At 45.3% G+C, this 20,149-nt stretch overlaps 2 protein-coding genes across 2 annotated transcripts; both read right to left on the bottom strand.

Annotated features, from left to right (window-relative positions):
• Positions 1–3,288: 3,288 nt before the first annotated feature.
• CIMIP4 (ciliary microtubule inner protein 4) lies at positions 3,289–10,879 on the bottom strand. The gene is given in 7 exon segments (XM_027780327.2): positions 3,289–5,075; positions 5,282–5,392; positions 6,629–6,776; positions 7,269–7,897; positions 8,559–8,634; positions 10,609–10,701; positions 10,859–10,879. Coding segments are annotated over 7 exon segments (1,164 nt in total). The 3' UTR covers positions 3,289–4,989.
• A 681-nt stretch (positions 10,880–11,560) lies between these two features.
• LOC101914916 (thiosulfate sulfurtransferase) lies at positions 11,561–20,147 on the bottom strand. The gene is made up of 2 exons (XM_005232868.4): positions 19,482–20,147; positions 11,561–12,043 (listed from the first exon to the last, which is right to left on the bottom strand). The coding sequence occupies exons 1-2, from the start codon at positions 20,065–20,067 to the stop codon at positions 11,745–11,747; spliced, it is 885 nt and encodes a 294-aa protein (XP_005232925.2). The 5' UTR covers positions 20,068–20,147; the 3' UTR covers positions 11,561–11,744.
• Between the last annotated feature and the right edge of the window lie 2 nt (positions 20,148–20,149).

Raw genomic sequence — 20,149 nt, 5'->3', positions numbered from 1 at the left:
GTCCGCACTGTCCCTTCCATGGTTTGGCCTGTGCCAACTAGTGCTCTCCAAAATAACAACCTGGCACAGTTTGGGAGATAGCACAGGGTAGCAACCATTCCCGGTGGGCAGCATGGACATGACTGTACCAGATTAGGCTGTGTCCAGGATGGGGAGTGATATAGCAGCTTGGTGGGCACCTGGCAGCGAGACAAGCTCAACCCCCCCCCCCCAAGTAAATAAGTTTTGGAGATCCATTAAAATGATCAGATAGTCTGCACATGATGATGGACCCATCGGTGGCAAGCAAGACAATGCACAGAACATTGAGGTCATTCAGATCTTCGGACTACTAAAGAAAGCTGTTGTGGAAAGGAAAGAAGCCGGCTTTGAGATTCAGAAAAGCCTGCTGTAGTTGTAGGGGTCTTAGATAACCAAGACAAAAATTTGAAAAATGACACCCTTATAATCCCATTTTCTTTCTGCAAAGGCTACCTCTCCTCTCCAGCCTCTAGTCCAACATGGCAAAAGACCTCAAGCAACCCTTCCCCTTTCTTAGTTACATTAATGTATTTGGTAAAAGGGACAGGCCATAATTCCCATGTACCTGCATTTAGATAGATTTGCTTCGCATTCCCCTGATAGGTATGATTGGCAGAGTAAGAAGCCAGATTTAGCTAGGGCTCCTTTCTAAAAATAGGTAATCAATTTCAGTTCAAGCCTCTGAGGTTATAGGAAAAGAGAATTATTTTTTCTTGGGCACTTAATGAGCTTGGATAATCAGTTTTTCTGCTCAAGAGCAATGAATCCAATGGTTTAAAAGAAAAGGAATTTTATTAAAAGGGATAAAATGGCAACTCAGATAAACACTGGTAGGTCTGTTGACTAAAATCGGCCATAGAACTTGAAAGCTTCTTGGTAATGGAGCCCATGCCAGTTTTGCCCAGAGCTGAGAGAGGCCATTGCCCATCTGTAAGGAGATGTTGCTCTGAAACCTCTCCTGCTGTTTCCAAGTGCATGATCCCAGCTCTGATACGGGGTCGCTGCTCTTGGCAGCTCCAGCCCACGAAGCCTTGGTGCTGTTGGAGGGGAGTCTGTGACAAACACAACCCAAAGGGAACCCTGGGGAACATGTCATTTGGGTTTTGTTTTGGTTTTTAGGTTTTTTACTTTCTTGCTCCAGGGCTCTTTTGCTCTATCGCTGTCAAGGGGAACACACCACAGGTAATTCCTACCCCTCAGAACACTATTCTCTCTTGATGGATAAGGGTTTTAAATACCTTTAAACTTAAGACACAATTGTATTTCAACCCTAGTGCCCAAGAGTGAAATCCCCTGGTCAGTTCACTTGTTCCCTCTTTGTTGTGATCTCTAGCTACTCCAAGCAGGCTGGAATTCTCTTTTATCCCATTACAGGCAGGATACTTACTGCTGCAAGTACTCCATTATTTTAGGAGTACTGGGCTTACTTCAGGATAAATGTAGCTCTCAATTTAAGTTTTATTTCAGTGTAAGCTTTACAGCATAAAGGATTGAATTTAACAGCAGGCTGAAGACTCTGGAAAAGGTTTTTGCAGTGACTACCTCCTGTTCTTGCAGTTGTTACTATTTCTATTTCTTTAATGAACCATTCAAAATCATTTGTAGTGGTGATACCAAAGGTTGGAATCATTCAGGACAGCATGAGATGACAGGCAGAAGTCAGAGGGTTAAATGAAAAGAAAAAAAAAAAAGAAAAGATTGGCTAGAGAACAGGAAATCTTTAGTAAAACTGATACCCTGCAAAATGATCTGTGCCTCAACTGCAGGGATGTGTAAGCCTCAGCTGGGAAATACCCATTACTGCAAGGATAACCAGAAGGTATGAGGAGAGTGCTGCAGAAGCTTGGATGTAATTGGTCTCTTTTATTTCAAAATGCTAATGATTATCTTTATTTCAAGTGCATTGACTGTTTATAGATGACTGAAACAGTCCTTACACAGCTATTTCGGTGAACGGTTTAGCTAAACCAGAGAAGAACCCATTTTTTTTCCAAGTTCTGTCCTGTCAGATAAAAACATTGGCTCAGAGCTGCCACCCAATGACCAGACCTTGTAAAATCACTTAAATACAGGCTACCTATGTTGCTGAGTTCTGTGAGACAATACAGCGGAGGCCAACTGATTTCTCACTGCGTGAAAAAGGCAGTGAAAGGCCATTTCCCCCTCCACTCCCTTTCCACTCCTCTTCCTCAACATCTGCATACCCCATCATTCATTGCCTTGCCTGCAACAAGATCGCTTGCTTAGAAAATTTAATTTGTTAACCTGTTAAACTTTGCTTTTCTGTATTGATTTTTCTGCTGGTTTTTCAAGTTGAGTCAGTTCAGAGTTGGGCAGGGAAGTGTCAGCACCAGCACAAAACAAGCAAGAAGGAATGAACTGCTGAGACCAGAGGAATGGGTAGAAGGGAGGTTTCAGCTGCAGCAAGTGTTTCTTTCAGCCCTGTTCTTGTCTAACTGCATCTGACATGCTACGAAGATTCCAAAGCTGGCTTTAAATACGCATGTTTGGATACCCAAAGCACTGTAGCCAACAGAGGGCCACGCAGGGTAATGCTCCTTGCCAAGGTGCTGGCTAGCCCGTTCAGCACGCAGAGAGTTCAGGTATTGATTCTTCCCAGGAGCTTCACTGCCTCACTGAAAGCTATCACCTCAGTGATCTCCGCAGCTTTCTGTGTGTCACCTATCAGAAAGTCTTTGCCCCTGGCTGAGCTGTAACATTTGGCAAAGCAAAGAAGATGAAGGGGGATTGCCACATGTATGTTCATTTAGCATCAAACAGCTGTCACCCACTTGAGTGCATTAGACAATGCCAACTGTTTTGTACCACTGAAGTGCTTATGAAAATATTTTGATTTGTAAAAAGTGTACAAAGTGACTCTGCTCCAGTGCAGGAGGCAAACAACACAGTTTGTGGCAAAGTGTAGTGATGCACCAACAAGCCCTTTCAGTCTGTTTCCCTTCTGATGTAGCCTCTTAATAAGCCTTTCGTGGATAGCAAAGGGCATTTGCTGCAAGCTGTACCATAATCTTGCAGCCTGCCTGCCCTAATGTCTATTAGAAATAGACCTGTAAATCTATGTGCTGATTCAGCCCACATTATGTTTTGTGTATTAGCTAACTGTGCCCTGAACTGCTCGCTTTCAGAATGCCAAACAATGTCAGTAGATTTCTGTTCAGTTCTATGTTTTCTGGACTAGGAGCTGCTGCAGTCTCTGAAGACAGCATTTATTATGTACTTGGAGTCATGCTGGTCATCACTGCTGGATGCAACACTGGGAACAGGGTGTTCCTACAGAGCTGTGCTGTTCAGCTGAAGCTAGAGTGATGTGTGGTCAGGCAGGAGCCACTTGGTGCTGATGTACAAGGAAAACCCACAGGGAAGATTCTACAAGCTGCCATTTGGCCGGTCTCATTAATCTGAATGACTTGGACATGTGCCCAGAAACATCTGAATTCCAAACAGTTAATTATTGGTGGTGGAAAATGATTATCATTAGTTACATTTTAACTTCCTTCACTATTTTATGAAGTCAGCATATTGTTATCTAATCCCCAGCTGATGAAGAGTGAAGTAACAACCCCAATTCTGCCCCAAAACAGTTCATATGAGGGAGCAGGCAACAATCTTTTAAAATACTGAAAGCTTGGGACCAGACAGGAAAGATCAGGGCACCACCATTCCCAGACATGTACTTTGTGATTGCTGCTCCAAACTGCTGTGCTTTGGAGATGGAAGGCAGGATCCTGCAATAAGGCCCATTAAATACTGTAAGAAAAACACATCAGGAAGCCCTGAAGACCCTACGTGTCTTGCATCATTCAAGCCCTTGGGCGGTCCTTGCTTACTGTCCAGGTACAGTCCCTGAACTTCAGATTGTGCAGACTGTGTGCTGGAAGCACATGCTTCTCTCTGAAAGACATTTATTTACCTTTGACCAAGGGAAAGGGCTTATGAGAGCTTTGGTAAGGGTCCATTCACATTGTGGGGCGATTTGCAAATTGGAGAAGTCCTGGGGCTTCTTGTAGCTTTCCTGTTCCCTTTAGGTGGGATAAGCTGTGTTTTTTTGCATTGGCTTGACCTACAAATAGTGCGGGCTTTAGTGAATACCCTGATGCCTCCTCAGGTGAGGTTCCATTTGGTTTTGCCCATTTGTGCTGCTCCCTGCCAGGGTAAGAGCTTTCCCTGAAATCCTCCATGTGGCAGATAAAACAACAAAACTAGAGTGGTGGGCAGAGAACCTTCCTTTCCTACCCCATGTGGACATCTGGTACCAATCATACAGAGTTGTGCCCAGGTTATTGCGTGGATGCTGGTTTGTGCCTTTCTGGCAAGAGTCCATGAATTCACCTTGGAAACACCAATAGGGAGCTGGTCCTGTGCTTGGTGTGTCTAGCTGCTATCCATATACAGCCCTGAAGCTTCCATGTGTGGGAGTTTCACAGCCTTCAGTGTGGGGAGAGAGAGGCAGCATTCAGGTCCTTGGGCAAGCCTGGTTCATTCCCAGTGCATCCTCTGTACTTCTCTCTGGACTGCTGGGGCAGCTGTCAAAGTACTGTGAACCTTCTGGCAAACATGAGTTTGCACATACACACGCACCCGCACACCTCCTTCCACCTCCCGCCATCACCCTTTTACACTGCTCACAGGTCCTGCTCCACCTTACGTGCTTAGCAGATGAATTTCTATACGGCCTCCTTTCACCAGCACATCCCTCTGTGAGGGTGTGTGCCTCACACACTGATCAGCCCCGCCTTACAGTGACCAAGAAAGGGATTTGTTTTGCATTCACATTCAGATTTATCTTGCATTACTCTCCCCAAAGACACCCTAACTGAGAGGGGAAGAGAGCAATGGCAACACAGACAACTAGCAAGCAATGGGTTCGTGCTTTAGGTGGAGGTTTATTAGATGGCTGAGGAAAAAGATCTCTTGCTGAATGCACTCCAATCCTCAACCTCCATCTTCTTAGGCTTGCCTTTTTTTCTTCCCGTATTTGTCCTCCAATGTTTTCTGCATGTTGAGATTTAGGGCATTTTTCTGATGCCATTTTCCTGTAAAGGCAAATCGTAGTACAGTTACAGCCTCTGTTCTAATGCTATCATCCGTCAAGGATTCTTCTAGCTGTAGAGCTCCTCTCTTGTGAAACTGGCATTTTCTAGTCCCCCTGCACCTTTGTCCAAACCCATCCATTGTCCTTGGCAGAAGCAGCACCCATCTCAGGAAGTCAGCGATCTATTTTTCCTGGCAGAAGCCATACCTAGCTCATCAGTCCTCCTTCCGTGCCAATTCTTGGGATCCCTGATTGCCTTCTGAATTATATCAGGGGTGTAGGAATCTTTCATCAAGCTTCGGCTCTCCAGTGGGCCACCTACAAGGAACAGCAAATAAGGAACTGTACACAGAAACCACCCTACTGCAGTCCTTGAACTGAGCAGGGGAGCAACACCAGCAGTTCCAAGGGCTCAAGAAAAGGCATGTGTTGACTGCAATACCTCTGATCAGGTGTGTGGCTAGGTGCTAGCTTCAGAATGTCCCGGGGGGAGTTTGTGTTTGTCAATTTACCAGCTTTTCATCCTCAAGTATGGGACACAACACAGAGGGTGCCACAAGGTATCATTTTTATCCGTATCCCAGTGCCCTTTCTTTAGTCAAGTGCCACTTACCTCCTGTTGAACCCACTCATTCATTCGAGTAACTTCCTATTCAGCAGCACAGCTCCATGAAAAGCACCATCTTACCACTCCAGGCCTTCCTGAGCTTTTTTTCTGCCATAATATGTAACAAATAGCTCCCAACTGTGACTTCTTTTATCCCCTCTTGACTTTTAGCCATTTGAGGGGGCTTTATTTTAATCTCTTATCCTTTCCTCATCATCTTCCTTTTTATTGTACTCTTTCTTTGATAATAATGATTTTGAGCTCCCTGGGGAAAGATGTTCTTCCTTTCTGTGTGACTGCACAAACCCAGGACAATGCAGTTTTCAATATCCCACAAGGTCTCGTAATGGAATGTACTGTATAAGGGAAGTGAATGTCTCATGCTGGTACATGAGAAACTGGAATCGGAGACAATTATTCTGGAGTATCTTGGACATGATGGTAACAAGAATGAGATGAATGCTTAATTCCCAATATGTGTTTAGTTGGAGGGATGCCTGGGGACCTTGGAAACAGAGCTTTGGTGAAGACATCTCAGAGCCCCACATCTCTAAAGGTCTTGAAATAATGTCAGTATTGGAATCAGAGGTAACTTGGGACTGGAGATGACAGGGGACATTGAATGGCAAATAGTGCCCATTTGGACATCTCTGAACATGGAGAACAGTGGTCATGATCCACCTTCATTTTTCACACCTTGAAAAAAAAAAGGGTGAAAGATGAGAGAAGAGAGGGCTAGAATATATAGAAAGGGAGGCTCTAGCTTTCATTTCCTCAAGCACTGCAGCCTGGAAAAGCAGTGACTAAGGACAGAAGGGATAAGAGGAGAAAGTAAGGGTCACCAACAGTCAGATCCCTACCCAAAGTAGTGTGGCTGACCTGAGCCCTGGCAAAGTGTAGACAGAAACAGCTTTGAAGGTCAGGCATATCTAAGCGTGTCCCCTCACCTTGGAAAATATTTGACCTCAGGTTAAAACCCAGCTGGTTGTAATCAGCAGAAGATGTAGAGTTCAAGGAGTTTTTTAGCATTTCAGTACGCTCACTGATTCTCTTCTGTCCCACGATCAATGCTGCCTTGCACAGAGCTCCCTGTTCCTGAAAACAGGAAGAACAAGGAGCCACTGTCAGTCTACACTCCTTAAGTGCAGCAAACTCCTGGCATCTCCACCCCTGCATACCCGGGTCTGTCCTCGAGTCTCCCTCAGTGGCTTCTGTAGGCACTGAAACTGCATGGGACAAGTAGGACTGGTAAAAAGCAGGGGAATTAGAAAGGCATGGTGGTGTTGGGCCCTGGACTGGGTCCTGGTACCACACTGTTTTGCCTTGCTGGGTTGGGACTCTGTATGGCTGCAGCAACCTTATAAATGAAAGGGGGATGGAAAAACAAAATTAAAAAAGACATGAGACAGGCTGTCTGCAGAATGTGTCGCTACCCTGTAGTGTGAAGCCCAAACCCATCCCTTTACATGTCTTCTAGAAAACTGCTTTAACATACTGCTAATACCCCACCTGCTCAGCACCCTGCTACACCATAAAACCAGCCTTCAACCTGCCACAAAGGATACATGAAATGGCTTCCTCCAATACCTCGTCATTGCTGGTAAGTTCAGCTGCACTGGCAAATTTATATTTGTTATTAGCACGGATTAAACTGCTTCTGTTCTCCAGGAGCTTCCATTCTGCTTTCATATCTGGCTTTAATGATGCTAAGGACTCTTTGGCACTTAATCTGCTGCAGATCTTCTTGGCTGTGATGGTCTTCTGGGAAGATCCAGGCCCTCTAGACCTCAGTGTTTGCTGCTGGCCTGCTACTGGTTCTTTGGCATTTGAGACAGATTTGGTGTCTTTTGCTTCCCGCTGCCTGGACGTTGCAGACAGGTGGTAAGTGCTGCTCCTCTCTCTTGGCTTATGCCCCACTATTAGGTCTTCAGTGGCAGAACTATCTTCTCTTTTGTCTTCAAGGCTTCTTGAATGAGCACTCTGTGTGGGGGGAGTTTTGGCCTGCAGACTCTGTTTGCTCCCTTTTTCAGTCTGAATGCACTTTGCAAAAGGAGATGCCTAGGATTTAACAGATGTGGAATTCCATGCTGTTCCCTGAGCCACTGGGCCCTTGGAGATCTTCCAGGAGGCTCTGCTGGAGCTCCTTTGGGACATTCTCTCTCTGCTGGGACCTAAACTTTCTGGAAGATGCTCCTTTTTCCCTTTCTCAGGTTCCACTTAAAGACAAAAACATTAACTCAGTGAATTTGATATTGTTTTAATGACAGATGGTGCCATAAATGGAGCTCGAAACAACTGGACATGTCATGGTGTCATTGTCAGACAAAACCAGAAACATTAAAGATCCCAAACAGGGAGAGAAAAGAGAAAAAACCCAACAACCTAGCAGCATTATACCAATCTTCCTGCTGAACCAGGTGAAGGCTCCTGAGGAGTCTTAAATGCTCTTGAGAGATGAACATTCACAGAATTGTGGAAGTAAAAATCTTGTGGTCAAACATGCACACAAAGGTCTGTGTTTTTTTATGTGTAAAGGCCGCTCCAAGACATGATCACTCTCATGAACACGAACACGCTCTTACAGTCTCTGTGGCTCATCGGTATTTGCTGATGAGTTTACAGTACATCAGTGGCTTACTATCCTTGTGCAACAAGACAGTGAGACAAATCCACCAGTGAAGGAAGACACACTTGGGGCAAGTGGATTTTAACCCATCAGCCTGGATCAACAGGATCCCTGTTTGAGTAGTTTTCACCCACAGAGGTACATGTAAATCTGAATGGCATGAAGAGAGGGAGGGAATGAAACACAGCCTCACAAGCTGTACTGCAAAGCAAGCTCTGAAGGAGGGAGAGCTTCTCTGCCATCCTGCTTACCTAAACTACTGTTGGCCAGCAAAAAGTCACTTTCTGCCACATCAGGTGTAGGGGAAGTTGGAACTTCTAGCACACCCTTGGAACAGAAACAAAGGCTGTGTCAGGCTCAGAGACAGGAAGGAAAGGGACAGTCGTCCTGCTTATCTTTAGATGACCTAGGTTATTCTCACACAAATGTATTATACACCATCCTAGATCAAGATAGAGCTGTCCCTGCCTGCACGGTTGTTCCTACAACCCACAATCCTCTCAGGTTAAACAAGCACAGAAGTCCTGCAGGATTTCACATTAACAACTCATGGGACAGCCTGCCTAGGACACGGCCAACCAGTGCTTCTGGGGAATACTGAGCTGCTAAAGTTTTCGCATGCAGTCGTGCAGATAGAAGCCAAAATGGAAATAAACTCAGTGAAAATGTGATATTTTTTTTATTCTATAGCACCCAGAGTTGTCAGATCTGTCATGTACTGTACAATTACAACAGTTCCTTCTCTTAGTGTATCAAAGGCCACAAAAAATGGGGAGAGGAGGTGATAAATATAAAATGCCTGTGCAATGCTGTCTATGCAAAGGAAGAGAGACAGGCTGGAGACAGGGTTTCTTCCCTGATTCTGGCACAGACCATCCCGTTTGTTTGCTAGTCCTGCTGATGTGATTGATCCAACTCCCAGCCTTTGCAAACTGCCTCCTGCAATAGGAGGAAGCTCATGCCTTTCCTGCAGAGGGAATGTCTGTGAACCCCTCAGTCATGTCCTGCTGATGGTCTGTTTCTCATCTCAGCAGGATCCTAGAGGCTTAGCCCATGTGCAACCTGTGACAGGTTACAACTGAAGCCATGGCCCACAGTGGTGAATATGGTAATTGTGAGCCTGCTGGCACTAGCATCAGTACAAATGGGATCTGGATCAGGTAGGGATATATGGCTGCATTTGTCAAATTAGCTCATGACATGACATATATGCTTACCTTCTGCTCCTGAGCTAGTTATTGGAATGAAGACACCACGTGTAGGAAGCCTACCAGTTCAAAGTCAACTCACCAGGGCTGACTTGAACCAGCAGCTTCTGTTTTATACTATGCCAGTACTTTGCAGCAGCACGTCTAGTACAACATTGGGATCTTGAAGCTGAAGTTACTGTATCAATCAGACCCCAGGAATCAGTGCTGTGCACTCTGCAAATGTATTGAGACAGAACCTCTCCCACAAAAAGAACAGGGCGGCCACAAGAGATGACGAGAGGAAGCTAGTCCTGGCTCACAGGGCACAAGCTGCTTCTTTTCTGTATCGCTTTTCATTCTTTTTAAAGAAGAGCCAAACATTTACACATGATCAAACTGCAGGAATCTGTGTTGCTAAATAAACTCCTGTGTTACCTCCCACCTCCTACTTAAAACAAAACCATGTCTGTTTGTTATTATTACTATATTCAGCGGAAAGAACTTTCCAGTCTGTTGTGTAAAAGCTCCTCCTCTCCTATTTCTTCCAAAGAAACAGAATTTCTGTGTAATGAGGCAATGTGCTCATTTCCCAAATCCCATTCATTGATAACTTTCATTTCCCCAGTTCCTCCTGGACAAAATGACACCGAAGCCTATTACACTGAAGCCAACTATTACTATTCTAGTTTGTAACTGTATATGATGTTATTGTTATTCCTTATTTTCATTTTACTTCTAAGCCTGAAGGTCCAAAGTCAAAGCACCACTCTGAGACTCTTACACCTTGATGCCAAGAAAGACTTTAAGCCCTTCTACCATCCTCCTGGATAACAGAAGACACAGACCTATGCCTACTTATTCCTCTGCTAGGCCAATTCTGTGAGGGACAACAGATGACATACCAGAGAAGACATATTTTGATCAAAGAGCTAAAAATGATTAAACTTGATCTTTCTTTCTGAATTAAAAAAGTCCCAAAAATGTACATTTAGCATAGCCTAACACTCTGGCTTTCCTGACTGTCCAGCTGTCGAGGAAAGATGGAACTGTCTTTCCCAGGCAGAATATTAACCTCCTCAGGCAGGTGTAGGAATTGGTACACCATTCTCACCAGCCACCAGATGTGGTCAAGAATGGTCTCATATGCCTGCCTCCAAAATACAGCCAGGCCTCCAAAATACAAGATTTTGGTGACCTTCCAGACCTGAGAAACCCCACAGGCATTAAACTGACATTGGATCTTTTTTGGTTTTGGTGCGTTTTTTTGGTTTGGTTTTTTTTTTTTTTTTGTCTTTTTGTTTTAAAAAAAAGATCCAGAATTTAACAAGAGGCAAAGCCTCTTCTATAACTACCTCTCTCACCTGGTCCATGATCCCTGACATGGTGCTACAGTGGTTAGTACAAAGCAGGCAGGTCCGGCTGAAGTCCAGCTATGGAGGTGGAATGAAGGCTGAAGAGCAGATATGGTTGCTAGGGAACATCCCTCCCTTTATGAGCTGTGGTCTCCATGGGAACCAGAAGAAACATGGCCGAGATCAGGGTCATCCTTACTGATTGAAAAAACAAATAAGGAGGAGAGTAAAAGGCTCGTATCTCATCAATCACCTGTGCCCAGAAGTTCTCATCACATACACAGGATTTCTTGGAGACTCATTAACACAGTTGTGATAATCAACAAGACCGTATTGCAGCAGAACTGGATCTCCTGTCACCCCTGAATGTTTCACATGAACTCACTGACCCCCATCAGAGAGGAGGGGGAAGATGCCCCCATTTTCCACGCTGGAAAAGGGGAGATGGTGGGCAGGCAAAAGGTCTTACGTTGAGTCAATGACAGAACCACAGCTTGGCCCTCCTCTGTTCAGCACCCAGTGCTGTAATTTAGCCCCAGGGTTTTCATCCATTCTGCTCTGCCAGGGACCTGAGCTCTCACCAGGCCACTGGAATTTCTGCAAGTCTCGAGGGAAGACCACAACTCTCCTTCATGTTGCAAAGCTGTTTTTCCCACCCAGCACAAGCAGGTCACAGGCAACAGAGAAGAATTAGAAATATTCACAGATAAATCGTCTTAGAAGTAGATTTTATTCATTGTGAGAAACTGAAAGATCAATAGGAATCTGCTGATCATTCTTAGAAAAACTGGCAAAATATAAATCAGCACGCTCTTGCTTTATTTTCACCTGCTCCCTTTCCCTGTATCCTGGACTGGAGACAGCTGCTAGATCTCATTGCCCAAGAGAAACTCTCCTAGGCCTTGTTGCGCTTCAACTCAGAGACCTTGTAGCGAGGTGGGGCACGGTGGAACCACTCTGACCAGGAACCATCATAAACAGCCACATCACGCTTGCCACACAGGTAGGCTGCCAAGGCAATGTGACATGCTGTGACACCTTTGCGGCACGTGGCTGTCAGCGGCTTTGAGAGATCCACTTTCTTCTCCCGGAATATTTGTTGTATCTCCTCAATACTCTTCTCATGGCCAGTTTCTGTTAGGAATGAGCGGAAGGGTATGTTCACGGCACCAGGGATGTGACCAGATTCCAGCCCTGCAAGAGTGAACAACAGAAAGAAACTTGAGCAAGGAGACATTAACCTAGGTGATGAAAGACACCTGCAAAAGAGACATTAAAGAGACATCACTGCAAATACTCCCACTGTCTCCAAGATACTAATTTGTTTCAGATGATAATGAAGATGCAAAGCAGTATGAGGCTAAAAAGAGGAGGACAAAGATTATTCAACTTTGCTGGTCAAAAATTCCTGAATTTTTAGCAAACTCTTTCCCCTCCTGAAAGCAGTAAGAGATAGAAATCTGAAGAAGCCCTAGACATGACAATAATCAACTACCACAGAAAAGATTGTAACAAAGACATTAAGGGGATCTGTGTAAAGAGGAATGCAGCAGTGCATTTCTGACCTCCCCCAAGTATGCCAGCAGTGTGCAATGACACAGCTTTCAGAAGCAGAAGTGTGACTTGTATGTGGAATTTGTGAAAAGTTATGTTCACAGTTTATTCTTCTGTCACCTTGAAATCATATTTCAGGAAAGTAAAGCAACCTTAAAGTCAGCCACATTACTGTTGAGGTAGCTATCCTGAGACAATGGGGTCAGAGAAGTAAGAATTTAGATTTTGTATCACTTTTTATCTGCTCCATGGATGAAATCAGCATGGGTTCTGTTTTTTTTACTGGTATAAACAACCACTTCAGGGAAGTTGAAAGTTGCATCTCAAGTACAAGGTCTTTAGAGAGTTTTCATTGCGCTCTTGAAATTCAAACTCTGTCACTATAGGCTTAGCAAAGTCCATTACACTCCGTGGAAGCTTTTCCACTGACTTCAAGAGGCTTTTGATTGAGCCTTATTGGAGCAGGAAACATTACATAGTTATCAGGGTAACTGATCTCAGGAGATGGGATAGATTGGGGTGGGGAACCTCTGTTACAGTCAAATGATTAAATTATATCTAGTCAGAGACTGACATCACACATTATAATGACACTGCAGTTTCATCACTCATGCAGAGTGATGTCATGACATATGTCATAAGGGGAAAACAGGGTTTTGGTGAGGTACTGAGGAGGGGATTTTTTCTCTGCTGGGCAAAGACTGAGAGCCTAAAGACAACCAAAATTGCTGAGCCAGCTTCACAAGATCTCTCCCTGTTCCAGATGGACCCTCTTTGTCAGCACCCCCAGAGTGCCTTAGTAATCTGGCACTGTTGTCTACCAATCACCTCATGAATCCTTCAGAAGTGTTTAGCATTACAGGGAGAAGTCAGGAGAATAACTGCTGACTTCTGGAGGAACCAATATTTAAAAAAAAACCCAAAAAAACAAACAACAAAACCAACCAAACAAAAAAAGACAGTATTTTGGACTGTTGCTTTCACCACATTTTTTCCAGTTCCAGAAAACAACCGTTCATCGCTTCAGTACAGAGAACTGCAAACCCCATGCTCATTAATATAGTGTCTGTATGACAGAGAGGAAATAAAACCAATACAAAAAATGAGTGTGAGAAAACCTTGCTTGTAGTTCTCAGACTGCAGAGCTTCTTACTGGAGAGTTACACGCCTGGGTTAGGCTGCTGCTTTTCCACAGAGTGAATGGTCCTGACCCTGTCCTTTGGCAAGCGATTTCTGCAAGGCTCTGCTGCAGTACTGGTGATCACCAGGCAAGTCTGTGAGCTGCAGAACAGTGCTGTCACACCATCCTAGGGCACTGGGAAGTGTACTGAGATCAAGAAGTCCTGGGAGCTGAACTAGAAGGGCCAGGTCTTGCTCAAAAAAGCTTGCTGGGCCACTGATTCAATTCTTATTGATCACTTTTCTAGACTGTTCACACATCTTAAAATAGGTAGAGGTTTGTACCCCAGTCTTATGGAGACTGGCATGACATACACTCACCACCCTTAAATAACTCTTCAGTTAGGAGCTGAGCAGGTCTGAAGAGAACAGTCTCATTTTAGAGCATTTTTTACTTTGATCTGTCGGGAGACTTTCTTGATCCAGAGATTCAAGAGTCTGTTGGAGTCGGAGACCAGTGCTTGCACTCTGTGAGTAAAAGATGGGGAAATCTGTAAAAACTGCATTTACTGATGCATGTGGGTGTTCAGCTGAAAGAAAGAGCTGACATTGCACAACCACAATCCCTTGGACTGCCTAAGAAGCGCTCTTGAGTGACTGAGGATGTTTTATCATGTCTCTGTCTGCTAGGACAAGAGCAGAGAAACACAGGACTGGAAGGCGAGGCTGGACACAGCTGGGATCTGAGATGGGGAGAGGATACATCTGCTCCTGCCTCGTATGACACTGAGCATACTCCAGGCCAGATTCATGCAGTCACCCTTAGAAAGTCCAGGAAGGAACCCTAGGATTACAAAGCCTAGCTGCCAGCTACTACAGAGATTTCTTTATAGGGTCTCTCTCATAAAAGCATCCATCTCAGAACCAGTTTGGATTCCTGCCACAAAACTTCCTGCTGAAACACCTCCTTGCTCATGGAGGAATTTCATTTCCAATGTTAAGCTTGTCACAGTCAGTCCATACAGCATTTATCCCTGAGCTAACATTGCCCTGCGGCTGAAATAGTTTTTCTCCTTTTCTGCTATTGCTCCGACATACTGAGGGTGAGCATTCAGCATTCCTAACAGCCTCATGGCCTTAGCCTAAACCTAGTAAGAGCTCTTTAGATACACTTTTCACTGTCTTGGCCATCTAGGAACAGTTCTAAGTGACCACCAGGCTTCTAGGTAAGGAAGTGGCATTTCCTAGCATCTCGACTGGTACACAGGAGGTTAATAATTGCTGTTTTCAAGGCTAAACTGCATCTGAGGCTCTTGCACCCAACTAATTCACTCAAGTCTTACACTCTTCTATTGCTTCCAAATGTGTGTCTTCAGCTTGTAAGAGAAACTACAAGCAATTAAGTGTTTTGGGCTACTAAGCATCCAACCCCGCTCTCTCTAGCCTTATACCTCCTGTCACTCTATCACTGCAGGCGGTACCTCACATAATACTCCCTACACGATCATTTAAACCTTCCCAAGACTGTGCCAGCAACACATTTCAGTAAAAACTACCTATTTTCAGTGGCTCAATAATTCAGAAAAATATTAAATAGAACATAGAAGCATAACGATGGGACCGTGCTGGCAGCTTCCAGCCCCACAGATCTGCTTTCAGCACAAGCTACTGTTATTTTCCTTATCTCCCTTTCAGTCATTTTTTTTAGGAATCTAACAGTACTTGTGCTATTTGCCCCCTTCTCGTGATGAACTAATGATTGCCCTTCTAATATTATGTCCAAAGTATTAATGAAGTCCAAATGGAACAAGTCTACCTCATAGGTGCTTCCAGTGATGGAAGAACAGATCAGACATAACTTCCAGGCATGCAGGTTCCCATTTCCCTTATCTGGCAAATCAATTCTGTTGGCAAGGAAATAGAGCCTTTAGCTGCAGTGCAAATTTGCCAAGGTATTTTATGTAATTTTGCCTTCATTTCAGATAATTTTTCTTGAAGAGTTTTTTGAAAGCCTTCCCAGTCTATCCATGTTATAATGGATCAACAGTTGTTGTATTGTGCTGTACCTCCCATGCTAAATACAAACTTTGCTAGTGTTTCTGTCCCATGGAACTATGCTCTGATTAAATTTATTAAATTCTTGCCTCATGGAGTTGCAATGTCACATGACTGATTTTCAACACGTATTTGGGGTGAAGATCGCCTGCTTCACACATCTCTTTTGGTTATACTCCCTCTCTAGAAATGTTCGTTTTCCACTTCTTTCCCCTTCTTCTTGCTACCCCTCCCCCTACTCTGCAGACTTAGCCTCAGGGGGGAGGAAAAAACACACACAGCAGCACAGACTCAGTATAATTCTGAGGCTGTACACAAATAATCTTTCATTTGGAACCCCTGCTAACTGCATAGCAACCCTATTTACTCTTTCGCTCCTTGTTCTCTTTTTATTCACTTTGCTCCAGCAGTTTTTGTTATTTGTTTTAATTCCTTTTGCCAGGTCTCACTCAGCTTGGCATCTGGCAATTCTCCCTCACAATTTGTAACCTGTGGTATGTTAACTTCTTCACTGCTTAATCCTCTTTTCCACATCTGTTAAGATTCTCTGCTTAAATATGTATATATTTTGTCGGCTATTTACCTAGCCCCTTCTCTCTAACCTTTCCCTTTGCGATGAAACCTCCAGATGGAATTTCTTAAAGTCAAAAAGATAAAAGATGTGCCTTGCCCACATTTAACTCCCCCGGTCTTGGAGTTGGCTGGCTGCAGATAGCTTTTCCTTTCCAAATGCCTCCTCTGTTGCCTCCTTTTTTATCTCTCTCTTCCATTCAAATTGTATGCCTTGGAAGGGACCATTAGTGATCTCACCTAATGTACCACGAACTCACTGGAAGGAACACTTTCAAGATTGGTCCTGGCCACCTCCCTGCGAGTCCTCGCAGTCAGATCAATAGGTCTTTCCCACCAATGTCAAAATACTGCGTGTGTGTCAGCCAGAAGAGTCAATTCTAAGAATCAGAAGGGCCGCAGCCCTAATTCTGGCAGCTGATATTTGTCAGCTTTGTCACAGGAATGGACAGCTTTGGACTGTAGGTTCCTGTGGGCTGAAATGATAACACTCTCACTATGTTGTACCTTGAATATGACTTCCTGGTCAAAATAGAGCCAGCCTACTCCCAGCTGCAGACTCCACTTGGACAAGAGAGAGAAGCAGCAGCTTCTTTTCATTCTCACTTTCATTGCCACTGAACATTCAAGTCGAACAAAAGCTTTATGTTTGGGGCAGGGAGGACTGAAAGCTGGGAAAACAGGCAAAACCTGAAGAGTTGTTAATGCACAAGGGAGACAAGGACTACCCAAGGGCTGAGAAGAAGAAAAATAACTGGAAGTTCAAGAAATTACTTTGGATTTGCTTTATTTTTTAGATGATGGGTTTGTTGTCTGGCAACTTTCCCCTCTTTTCTCAGGTGTCTGCAAAATAATTCAGCAATTGCAACTTTTCTGTATGCATTTGTTCAGCTGTAATTCTTGTTCCTCAGTTTTCAGTGCCCAGTACTCGTCAGCACTGATAACCATCATGCAATTATTTTTATCATCTGCCCCTGGATTGCCTGGGATTGTCTCAGTTCAGGCTGGTTGCATAGACCTGCACCCTACAGCACCTGAGTAAGCAGGCCCATTCAGAACCTAGCTGGGCCATTGCTGAATCACAGCTAGTCAGCAGGCCTGAGGTACTAGCTCCTCCAGAAACACAGCACTGTGCAGGGACACCTTTAAACACTCGGTGCATAGTTCAGAGCTGCACATCTGACAGGCTTATGCTGCACATCACACATGAACATCCAATCTTGTTCATCCAAAGCAATACCTGCATTTAAGACCTACGAGACCTGGCTTATAGAAACACCATCCTTTTTTCTCCGCCCTGGCAACCTGGGTAAACCTCTCCCAGCAACTAAAAATTAACCACATATTATGGCTTATCTTAAACACTTCACAGGTCTAAATCCCAGCAAGGTAGCTGCTGCATTAAAATAAAACAGGGACAGCTAATTCTTACCACAAGGAACTGAAAAACTAAAGAGGCAAAAGAGGGAGCTGAAATTAGCTTCTTCTAGAGATGGAGTTCATGGAACTGGAGAGATTAATTGACTTAATTAGGAAGTCAAGAGCTGAGGCAATAATTAAACTGAAATCACCTGAGAATGCAGCAAGTTCCTTAACCTCAAGATCATTCTTCTTCTCTAAATTGCAGGCAACATTTCTCCTCCCTGATTGGATCACCTCTGTAATTAATCAGCATTGATTTCAAATTGCTCTTTTAGGTGTAAGTGTTGCCTTTTACCCACTGCTGGGTACAGCTACTGGCTAGCCTGGTTCAGAAGGCTGTCAAGCTCCTGCGGAACAAACAGCTGCAGCTGGAGTGCTTACCCTGCTGGATCTGCTGTGGGAAGCAAAACTGGACCACCACAAATAAACTGTTCCATGCTGACTCATTTCAAAAGAAAAAATCTGGTTTTAAAACACTGTCAGGGGTTGTGGCATTTGTCACCTGGTAACAACTCCCACTTTGGGAAAGAGAACACAAAATCCACCAGCTCCCAGCAAGGAGTGTTTTATTCACATCTTGAGGTTAAAATTCAACTGTCAATGTCAAAGTGCAGTAGGGCTGCAGTAGGTGAAGGAACAGAAAAAGCGATAAGCCTAACTGCCCCTCTCTCTCTGCAACAGTCGCCTCTGTCGCTCCCGTTACCTCTCTCGCCTTCTGCATTGTCTTGCACAGGTCAAGTGTGTTTGATGGGGGGTGCCCACTGCAGACACTTAGGCAAACCACGTGCTACAGCCAAACGCTACTGAGGTTTGGACGTGGTAATTTCTTTCAGGAGTCACACACAATGACCGTACAGCAGCATATGAAAACAGCCAGAACAGAATGACAACTGACCTGCAAAGCAGCAGCGCAGTACTTGCCTCAGGACCACAGAGGCTGGCTGCACACCCGCTCCTGCAGTGTGGAGCTCAACTCAGACCCAAAAACTGTTGCTGAGCTTTTGTTTGCTTTGTTTTTGAAACTCTGCAATTCTTTCTAAATCACTTCTGTGATTCCCTTTCAGAGAAGAGGTTTGCTTTGTTTTTGAAACTCTGCAATTCTTTCTAAATCACTTCTGTGATTCCCTTTCAGAGAAGAGGTTATTCTGGGATACACCAAGGCTTAAATTACACAGTAAGGGCCACCTCTACCAACCACCTTAAATTTCATTCCAGGCACATTGCGCTACTAGCTGTCCCTACTGCACAGGACTTCTTCCACCCCTGCTGATTGCACGTCCAGTATTTGACTGAGGTAACAAAATTAATTTTTGTTCCTATTACTTGGGGCATCCAAAAGAGAGAAGCTGACAGCCAATACATTCACGAAGGGTTTGGGGCTTTTCTTACGAAGGACAAAGATCAGGTTAAGCAAGTTCTCTATTTGCTGGAAACCAGAGTGAGAAGGAAAATGTCTCTCGGGTTACTGTGCTGCCTAAAACCTGGGCTTTTGCTCGTGCATTCATTATGGTGAGGGTTGCCTGTATGAATACTGATAGCTTGTGCGTGTCTGCTAGTGTTAGATAGGACCGTGAGCAAACCACTGGGAGTTCTTACCTCCTGCGTTTGCATTCTGTCTGATTAACTTCTGCAGAGTGTGGGATGGGGGATCCTGGAACCAACTGACTGCAGACCTTTCCTGCTATTTCCTCCTGCAGCTTTACAACCAACTACAAAAAAATCATTCTGTGAGGTCACCGGGATCCAAATGCTCAACTGTGGATCCTTTAAGGTAAATTGCCGAGTTAGGCAGAGGCACGCCTGGGCGTAAGGAAAATGTTTGCTGGTGGGGAGGAGTTGTTTCGCCCAGAGCCATATCAACACTCATCCCGCTCTGGTGCAGGGGGGCAGGTGCCATTCCCACCTCCATTACCTTGGTCCAGCTCTGTGCCCTGGAACCGGCCCTCGGGGCGGGAATCCACCACCTGGAACCGCAGGGATACCACATTCTGGATCATCTCCTCGAAGGTCTTCAGCAGAGCCATGTTCAGCTTGGCCTTAAAGACAGCTGGGGCGGGCTGGCTGACCTCCGCCGTGACGGGGTGGCCCTCCTTCACCCAGTTCTTGAAGCCACCGTTCAGCACAGAGACCTCCTTGTGCCCGAAGGCCCGGAACATCCACCAGGCGCGGGGCGCGTAGAAGGTGCCCAGCTCGTCCCCGTCGTACACCACCACGTGGGTGTCGTTGCTGACCCCCAGGCGCCCCACATAGTCGGCGAAGTGGGACTCGCTGGGCAGCATGAAGTCGTAGGGGGAGGCCTGGTCCCGGCACTCCTCGATGTCGAAGAAGGACGCGCCGGGGATGTGCCTCTCCTTGAACTCCTGCCGGGCATTCCGCTCCTGTGGCGGGTACCAGGAGGCGTCCAGAACCCGCAGGCCCGGTCCCACCCGCCCGGCCCGCACGGCCTCCGAGAGCCATTTGGCGGTGACCAGCGGCCTGCTCAGCACCTGCCGCGCCATCCCGGAGGGCCGAGGCCGGGAGGGGGCGCCGCCGCCGCCGGGGACACGGACACACACACACAAAATGGCGGCGGCGGGCGGC

This window comes from Falco peregrinus, chromosome 6, assembly GCF_023634155.1.
Source record: "Falco peregrinus isolate bFalPer1 chromosome 6, bFalPer1.pri, whole genome shotgun sequence".
Lineage (NCBI taxonomy): Eukaryota > Metazoa > Chordata > Aves > Falconiformes > Falconidae > Falco > Falco peregrinus.
Note: the sequence above shows the minus strand (reverse complement) of the source record. Positions and strands in the feature narration are given on the sequence as shown.